This window comes from Oncorhynchus nerka, linkage group LG11 (genome assembly GCF_034236695.1).
Source record: "Oncorhynchus nerka isolate Pitt River linkage group LG11, Oner_Uvic_2.0, whole genome shotgun sequence".
Taxonomy (NCBI): domain Eukaryota; kingdom Metazoa; phylum Chordata; class Actinopteri; order Salmoniformes; family Salmonidae; genus Oncorhynchus; species Oncorhynchus nerka.
This window is the reverse complement of record NC_088406.1, coordinates 39,205,699-39,215,351: the sequence shown is the minus strand read 5'-3', so window position 1 is coordinate 39,215,351 and position 9,653 is coordinate 39,205,699. Positions and strand designations below refer to the sequence as shown.

Here is a 9,653-nt window from a genome sequence, read left to right as displayed (position 1 = left end):
GAGTTGGAGGCGTGCTTGGCCACGCAGTCATGGGTGAACAGGGAGTACAGGAGGGGGCTGAGCATGCACCCTTTTGGGGCCCCAGTGTTGAGGATCAGCGAAGTTGATATGTTGTTTCCTACCTTCACCACCTGGGGGCGGCCCGTCAGGATGTCCAGGACCCAATCGCACAAGGTGGGTTTTAGACCCAGGGCCTCAAGCTTAATGATGAGCTTGGAGGGTACTATGGTGTTGAATGCTGAGCTGTAGTCAATGAACAGCATTCTTACATAGGTATTCCTCTTGTCCAGATGGGATAGGGCAGTGTGACGGCAATTGCATCGTCTGTGGACCTATTGGGGCGGTATGCAAATTGCAGTGGGTCTAGGTTTACAGGTAAGGTGGAGGTGATATGATCCTTGACTAGTCGCTCAAAGCACTTCATGATGACAGAAGTGAGTGCTACGAGACGATTGTCATTCAGTTCAGTTACCTTTGCCTTTTTGGGTACGGGAACCATGGTGGCCATCTTGAAGCATGTGGGGACAGCAGACTGGGATAGGGAAAGTGTTACATTGTTTCCAGACTGGCAAATTGATTGATCTGCTGCATACTGGCTGCAATTTGATTTGTTCACACAGGCAGCCCAATTCTTTAATTGTTTCCACTAATTCTTCTTTTGACCGATCACATCAGATCTTTTCACATTAGAGCTTTTTCAGATCTGATTGGCCAAGAGACCTAGTGAAAAAGATCAGAATTGGGCTGCCTGTGTGAACCCAGCCTAAACGCATGCTACTGTGCCATCAGACATACATCTTCGAAAACATTGTACAGCAACATTCTATCTTTCTTTGTGCGTTTTGAAACTAATTAGACCTAATTCTGGAGAAAAGTAAAATATTGAGTTTGCGAAGTTGCTTTAGTTACAATTCTTGTAAGGTGAGGAGTTTTGCCCAGAATCAAAAGATAATTATAAACTGGATGGTTCAAGCCCTGAATGCTGAATGGCTGCCAGCCGTGATATATCAGACCATATACCATTTATTTTTATAATCTAATTACGTTGGTAACCAGTTTATAATAGCAATAAGGCACCTGGAGGGTTTGTGATATATGGCCAATATACCAAGGCTAAGGGCTGAATCCAGGCACTCCGCGTCGCAAGTAAGAACAGCCCATGGTATATTGGCCATATACCACACCCCCTCGTGCCTTATTGCTTTAACATCACACTTTTTTTTAAAGACAAGGCAGAAATAGATTACTGTTTGGAAATTAGCCGAAATAGGCACTTTCCAAAAGAGACGTGGATTTATTCTCAAATGGTTTATGTGAAGAACAGTAGGCTCCAATTAATATTTTTAAGAGCTTTGATTCAACTTGATCATGTCATTGGAGCAGTAGGTCTAGTCGACACTAAAATGGACCACATGATTCTGATCAACATGGTCAGGGAACAGGAGTAGCCAGAGCTCAGCTCCCGCCGTAAGACTCAGCCCTCCCCTGTGTGTGAGAGAGAAAGAGTGAGAAAGAGACAGCAAGCGAGCCCTGGGGAGCTCGTGCATCAGAAGAGCAGCCTCCAGGAGCGAACCAGGGGTCTCACCGACTGAAGCCCCAGTAGTACAGGAGAGAAACGAATACGTCACCGAGGGAGTCAACTCTTCCAAGGTAAACTACCCCAAACTAAAGCAGCCAGTCGGTTTTACGGAAATGAATGATGATGAATGAATTTATTTAATCTTTTGTAGAGCATAGCCCACAGCAATTATGCATATGTTTGTCTCTGTGTGAATGTATTTAAACTTTTTTTAGAGCATACGATTTTACCAACTGCTAGCCAAGTTAAATTATATTCCACGATGTAGACCATCAACGGAGTTGAGCGAAGACGCGAGTGGGCGGACTGGAGCTCGGAAGTTACATATATATATATATATTTTTTTTTTATCTAAATAAAAAAACGACGTATTTCAACAACCCCAAAAATAGCCCACATTTACACAGGACAAAAGCAGTATTTTAGAAAAATACATAAATATGCATTTTATGTGATGTCGAAGCCCACACTAGATGTAGCGCAACTCCGTTGATGTGAAGTACAGTACATCGTGGAGTTGAGTTTTACTTGGCTACCAACTGCTGTGTCTTCAGCAAGTATAAAACAAACACGTTTTGACGTTAGTTCAGTTCAATAGTCTACTATCTATTCGTGGGTGTGGTTGATATGCTTAGCTCACTCGCAGGAAAGCAGAACATACACTTTCTTTCTCCCCAGCAGCTGCAGTCTGTAAAATGTGTTTAGACTTACTGAGAAGAGCTACTACCTTTGCCCCAGGCTGTGGAGGTCTGTTATGAATCCTGACTTTCTCTCTCCATCCCCAACTCATTTCTCCTCAGTAGAAGTTCTAAAGCCTGATGAGTCATGTAGGACTCAACTATTCTTTTCAGTCCTATACTCTTGAGTATGTTAAATGGGGACTGAACTGTGAACAAAGAGACGGTTGTAGTATAGTTTGTCTCTGCCATTTCAGTCTGTACCATGTCTTTCGGTGTTATTGCCTGAGAACACCCTCACACCATGCCAGTCACACCCTCCGCTAACATTGGGTTGGTGTTGTGGTTCGAGTAGCTAGCTGATTGTTACAGACTAATGTGACGCTCGCTCCATTATTTATTTATTTAACTAGGCAAGTCAGTTAAGAACAAATTCTTATTTACAATGACGGCCTGGCAAAAGGCCTCTTGCGGGGACGGGGGCTGGGATTAAAAACATAGGACAAAACACACATCACGACAAGAGAGATAACACTACATAAAGAGAGACCTAGACAACAACATAGCATGGCAGCAACACATGACAACAACATGGTAGCAACACAACATGGCAGCAGCACAAAACAGTGTACAAACATTATTGGGCACAGACAACATCACAAAGGGCAAAAGGGTAGAGACAACAATACAGCCGTGGGCTCCCGAGTGGCGCAGCGGTCACTACAGACCCTGGTTCGATTCCAGGCTGCATCAAAACCAGCTGTGATTGGGAGTCCCATAGGGCAGCCCACAATTGGCCCAGCGTAGTCCAGGTTAGGCCTTCATTGTAAATAAGAATTTGTTCTTAACTAATTTGCCTAGTTAAATAAAAATTAAATAAGTGTGCAAAGATGTCAAGGCAAATGGTGGTTGCTTTGAAGAATCTAAAATATATTTTGATTTGTTTAACACTTTTGGTTACTACATGATTTCATATGTGTTATTTAATAGTTTTGATGTCTTCACTATTATTCTATAATGTAGAAAATAGTAAAAATAAAGAAAAACCTTTGAATGAGTAGGTGTGTCAACTTTTGACTGGTACTGTAAGTGCTTTACACCACTGCCTAAAGGACTCTCAGAACATGATTAACAAGATTCTCTGGTCTGATGAAACCAAGATTGAACTGTTTGGCCTGAATGCCAAGCGTCACGTCTGGAGGAAACCTGGCACCATCCCTACGGTGAAGCATGGTGGTGGCAGCATACTGTGGAGATGTTTTTCAGTGGCAGGGACTGGGAGACTAGTCGGGATCAAGGGAAAGATGAATGGAGCAAAGTACAGAGACATCCTTGATGAAAACCTGCTCCAGAGCGCTCAGGACCTCAGACTGGGGGTGAAGGTTCACCTTCCAACAGGACAATGACCCTAATCACAGCCAAGACAAACACAGGAGTGGCTTCAGGACAACTCTCTGAATGTCCTTGAGTGGCTTAGCCAGAGCCCGGACTCGAACCCGATCTCACATCTCTGGAGAAACCTGAAAATAGCTCTGCAGCTACGCTCCCCGTCCAACCTGACAGAGCTTGAGAGGACCTGCAGAGAAGAATGTGAGAATCTCACCAAATACAGGTGTGCCAAGCTTGTAGCGTCATACCCAAGAAGACACGGGGCTGTAATCTCTGTCAAAGGTGCTTCAACAAAGTACTTGGTAAAGGGTCTGAATACTTATGTAGATGTGATATTTCACTTTATTTTTTATTTTTTTATAAACCTGTTTTTGTTTTGTCATTATTGGGTATTGGGTGTAGATTGAGGGGGAAAAAACAACAACAATTGAATACATTTTAGAATAAGGCTGTAATGTAATAAAATGTTATGTCAAGGGGTCTGAATACTTTCCAAATGCACTGTACAAAGAGTGAGATTGATACACGATGAGTGTGGGATAGAACGAAGGGTAGTATGGAGAAGTGAGACAGAATTAAAACAAACAGGCAGAGCAAATGAGATGAAGTGTATGTGAAAGAGGGGAGAGAAAGAGAGAGAATGAGAGCGATAGAGATGAATATGGAGGGGACCTCTGTAGTAGTAGTGATTTTGACATGTGGATATAATGTTTCCTGTCAGGACAGAACCCAATAGTCCCCTTCTTAGACAGAACCCACAGCTAGGCTGGCCACATTCCATTCATACCCCTAGTCCCCTTCCCTAGTTCCTACTCCCTCAGATCTGCAAGGAATATATACACTGCTCAAAAAAAAATAAAGGGAACACTAAAATAACACATCCTAGATCTGAATGAATGAAATATTCTTATTAAATACTTTTTTCTTTACATAGTTGAATTTGCTGACAACAAAATCACACACAAATTATCAATGGAAATCAAATTTATCAACCCATGGAGGTCTGGATTTGGAGTCACATTCAAAATTAAAGTGGAAAACCACACTACAGGCTGATCCAACTTTGATGTAATGTCCTTAAAACAAGTCAAAATGAGGCTCAGTTGTGTGTGTGGCCTCCACGTGCCTGTATGACCTCCCTACAATGCCTGGGCATGCTCCTGATGAGGTGGCGGATGGTCTCCTGAGGGATCTCCTCCCAGACCCGGACTAAAGCATCCGCCAACTCCTGGACAGTCTGTGGTGCAAGACCCATCTCAACGTCAACTGTTCAGAGGAGACAGTGAAATAGGCCGTCATGGTCGAATTGCTGCAAAGAAACCAACACTAAGGACACCAATAATAAGAAGAGACTTGCTTGGGCCAAGAAATGCGAGCAATGGACATTAGACCGGTCTGATGAGTCCAAATTTCATCAGACCGGTCTAATGTCCATTGCTCGCATTTCTTGGCCCAAGCAAGTCTCTTCTTATTATTGGTGTCCTTTAGTGTTGGTTTCTTTGCAGCAATTCGACCATGACGGCCTATTTCACTGTCTCCTCTGAACAGTTGACATTGAGATGGGTCTTGCACCACAGACTGTCCAGTGACTGTCCAGTGTCGGTGAACGGGTGATCTCTGTATGTGTAAAAAGTGGCAAAGTAGTCTTTCAAATCTTGCTCAGATGTTTTCCATGGCTTCCAAGGATAATGAGGTCTGATGTTCTATCAATACCTCTCTTCATTTTTACAGCAGAGGCGGCATCCATTTCATCCATCTTCATCTTCAAATAATATTTTTGCAGGAATCTCCTTGCGAATGATTTTGCCGGAGATTGTATCACCGCCGGGCTGGGCAACCTGGTGGTGGTGGATGGAGCGAGACATGATGTCCCAGATGTGCTCAATTGGATTCAGGTCTGGGGAACGGGCGGGCCAGTCCATAGCATCAATGCCTTCCTCTTGCAGGAACTGCTGACACACTCCAGCCACATGAGGTCTAGCATTGTCTTGCATTAGGAGGAACCCAGGAGGAACCCAGGGCCAACCGCACCAGCATATGGTCTCAGAAGGGGTCTGAGGATGTCATCTCGGTACCTAATGGCAGTCAGGCTACCTCTGGCGAGCCCTCCATGTGCCCCCCAAAGAAATGCCACCCCACACCATGACTGACCCACCGTCAAACCGGTCATGCTGGAGGATGTTGCAGGCAGCAGAACGTTCTCCACGGCTTCTCCAGACTCTGTCACATCTGTCACGTGCTCAGTGTGAACCTGCTTTCATCTGTGAAGAGCACAGGGTGTCAGTGGTGAATTTGCCAATATTGGTGTTCTCTGGCAAATGCCAAACGTCCTGCACGGTGTTGGGCTGTAAGCACAACCCCCACCTGTGTACGTCGGGCCCTCATAACACCCTCATGGAGTCTGTTTCGGACCGTTTGAGCAGACACATGCACATTTATGGCCTGCTGGAGGTCATTTTGCAGGGCTCTGGCAGTGCTCCTCCTGCTCCTCCTTACACAAAGGTGGAGGTAGCGGTCCTGCTGCTGGGTTGTTGCCCTCCTACGGCCTCCTCCACGTCTCCTGATGTACTGGCCTGTCTCCTGGTAGCGCCTCCATGCTCTGGACACTACGTTGACAGACACAGCAAACCTTCTTGCCACAGCTCGCATTGATGTCCCATCCTGGATGAGCTGCACTACCTGAGCCACTTGTGTGGGTTGTAGACTCCGTCTCATTCTACCACTAGAGTGAAAGCACCGCCAGCATTCAAAAGTGACCAAAACATCAGCCAGGAAGCATAGGAACTGAGAAGTGGTCTGTGGTCACCACCTGCAGAACCACTCCTTTATTGGGGGTGTCTTGCTAAATGCCTATAATTTCCACCTGTTGTCTATTCCATTTGCACAACAGCATGTGAAATATATTGTCAATCAGTGCTGCTTCCTAAGTGGACAGTTTGATTTCACAGAAGTGTAATTGACTTGGAGTTACATTGTGTTGTTTAAGTGTTCCCTTTATTGTTTTGAGCAGTGTAGTTGTAGGTAGTACCGTGACAGCTCCATCTAGACCTCCAGTAGACTTAAGTCCAACCAGTAGCGGTGGTTGACTGAACTGCATACAGTATTCCTGTAGTGAGTGAATTAATTATATTTTATTTTTGTGTCAAATCACCAGTTGGCAAACCCAATGCTTATGGGATTAATTGACACAGAAACAAACTTTACAATGATTGACTGTGATAATTCAGTGATAATTCTTCTTCCTGTAGTCTCTGCATCACATAAAAAGTAAAAAATAAATAACAATACAATTCTATACATAATAATAATGAAGTTTATCCAAACAAGTAGTGTATACTGAACAAAAATATAGACGCAACATGCAACATTTTCAAAGATTTTACTGGATGTGGAGGTCCTGGTCTGGCACAGTTACACGTGGTCTGTGGTTGTGAGGCCGGTTGGACGTACTGCCAAATTCTCGAAAACCACGTTTGAGGCCACTTATGGTAGAGAAATGAACATAAGATTCTCTGGCAACACCTCTGGTGGACACTCCTGCATTCAGCATGCCAATTGCAACCTCCCTCAAAACTTGAGACATCTGTTGCATTGTGCTGTGTGACAAAGCTGCAACTGTGTAATGAATCAGTTGAATCAGCTACTTGATATGCCACACCTGTCAGGTGGATGGATTATCTTGGCAACTGAGAAATGCTCACTTAGAGGGATGTAAACAAATTTTATTTCAGCTCATGAAACATGGGACCAACACTTTAGATGTTGCATTTATCTTTTTGTTCAGTATAGTTAGTACTTCTAGCTGTTGTGAACCGACTACTCCCTTCACCCCTCTCCTTGTCTATGGTAAACACTGTGTGTGTGTTCTGTCTCTAATAGGGTTGTCAAACACTAACATGATTACACTACCTAGCTACATCCCATAAGCATCTCCATGACTACAAGAGAGTCCTGCTGACTGTCTGATCTGTGAACAGCAGCAATTTGTGTGTTTAGCAGACAGACAATGGTAAAAAACTTCAGACTGTAAAAGCCCACTATGCTAAAAGGTCTGGTAACCTCTGATCTAACATTGGAGTTGGGAGCTGGTTACTCCCAGTGATCCATTGGTAAACTAGGAGTGTCTGTTGTGTGTATGTGTCACGTGACTGGAGACGTATGTTGTTATGGTGTAACGTGCTGTGTGTGTTGAAAAAGAGGATATCCTTGAACAACGGTGGTTCTTTTTCTCTACTTTCAATGGGAGGAGTCAGTGTAGAATGTAGATAATGGGTCTCTGTCATTACACACCACCCAGACATACACACACACACACACACACACACACACACACACACCCTTCTCTTGTTTGCCCTCCTCTGGGCATAAATGTGATAGACTCCCCACCAGAAAAATGTAGCCTTTAAGCTACGGTAACCACCATTCACAGGCTGCTGAGAGGAGGACAGCTCATAATAATGGCCTGAACGGAGCGAATTAAATGCCACCAAACACATGGAAACCATGTTTAATTTATTTGATAACATTCTCCTCCAGCTATGACCACGAGCCCGTCCTCCCCAATTACGGTGCCACCAACCTCCTGTGCTACCATGATCAATATCAGGTTTTTAAATATCAAGTGGCTGAGGTGGTCGGTGTGGCAATGGGCGCGCAGGCCCCCATCTTGGCGCTGTACTTTTGTCATGGAGCTGAGAGAAAAGGTTGCAGTTTGAAGCTAATATCCAGCCATTCGATGCATTTTCCCATGACTAATTCAGCGTTCTGTTGTTCAGACATGATAGCAAAATCAATACTGCTAAATTCATTGTTTTTATTCTCCCTGATTACCTAGCTTTTATGTAGGGGACTGTTAGTTCTCTCTTATTTATATACAATAAATGTTATAGGTCCCTTATAATTTCTACATGCTTTGTCTGGTATTAGTCGTTTAAGTTTACACAAAGTGTTTTTCCTTCCAGAAAATATAATTTTTTACACTGTTTGGACTGTAACTGTGTGTGTTCCAGGGAGATGGTTGTGTCATATGAGAAACAGTGTTTTGCTGCTGTGTGTGTGACAGTGTATGTGTGTGTGTTCCAGGGAGATGGTTGTGTCGTGTGAGAACCAGTGTTTTGCTGCTGTGTGTGTGACAGTGTATGTGTGTGTGTTCCAGGGAGATGGTTGTGTCGTATGAGAACCAGTGTTTTGCTGCTGTGTGTGTGACAGTGTATGTGTGTGTGTTCCAGGGAGATGGTTGTGTCGTATGAGAATCAGTGTTTTGCTGCTGTGTGTGTGACAGTGTATGTGTGTGTGTTCCAGGGAGATGGTTGTGTCGTATGAGAACCAGTGTTTTGCTGCTGTGTGTGTGACAGTGTATGTGTGTGTGTTCCAGGGAGATGGTTGTGTCGTGTGAGAACCAGTGTTTTGCTGCTGTGTGTGTGACAGTGTATGTGTGTGTGTTCCAGGGAGATGGTTGTGTCGTATGAGAACCAGTGTTTTGCTGCTGTGTGTGTTACAGTGTATGTGTGTGTGTTCCTGCAGGGTGATGGTGGTGCCATTTGAAGGACAGGGCTATTCCTCCCTGCGTAAGAAGTGCCAGCAGCATCGGGTCCTGTTTGAAGACTCTGTGTTTCCGGCTACGGACCAGTCTCTGTTCTACAAGACGAACAGCATAGGAACCATCACCTGGAAGAGACCTAAGGTACCACACACTAACGTGAGGGGTGTGTGTGGGGGGGGGGAGAAAAAGGGCAATTCCGCCACTTTTCAACCTCATATTCATCCTCTTCAGCACCAAACAGTGTCTACATGATGTGAAACCAGTGTGTTTCTATGATCAGTGGTTAAAAAGAGAAGAAAGGTCCTAGGATAAAAGCTGTCACCACTTGGTAGGATTAAAAGTCAAAAACAGTGATGTTCAAAACAAAGAGTTTCTAACCAGAGGGAGGGTATTTTCTTGTTCCCCACATCACCGCGAATTCTCATAGTGTTTGAAAATCACAGTTTTGAAGAGTCCATGTTATCGC

The 9,653-nt window shown here is 44.2% G+C and overlaps 1 protein-coding gene across 1 annotated transcript in view; it reads left to right on the top strand.

Moving 5' to 3' along the window:
• The first annotated feature begins 1,231 nt into the window (after positions 1 to 1,231).
• Positions 1,232 to 9,653, top strand: part of LOC115136843 (calpain-5-like) — a 30,660-nt gene continuing 22,238 nt past the window's right edge. Inside the window, exons 1-2 of the mRNA XM_029672679.2 lie at positions 1,232 to 1,650; positions 9,169 to 9,328. Of these exons, the coding sequence (XP_029528539.1) occupies positions 9,173 to 9,328 (156 nt within the window). The 5' untranslated portion in view covers positions 1,232 to 1,650; positions 9,169 to 9,172. The remainder of the gene's footprint in view (positions 1,651 to 9,168; positions 9,329 to 9,653) is intronic.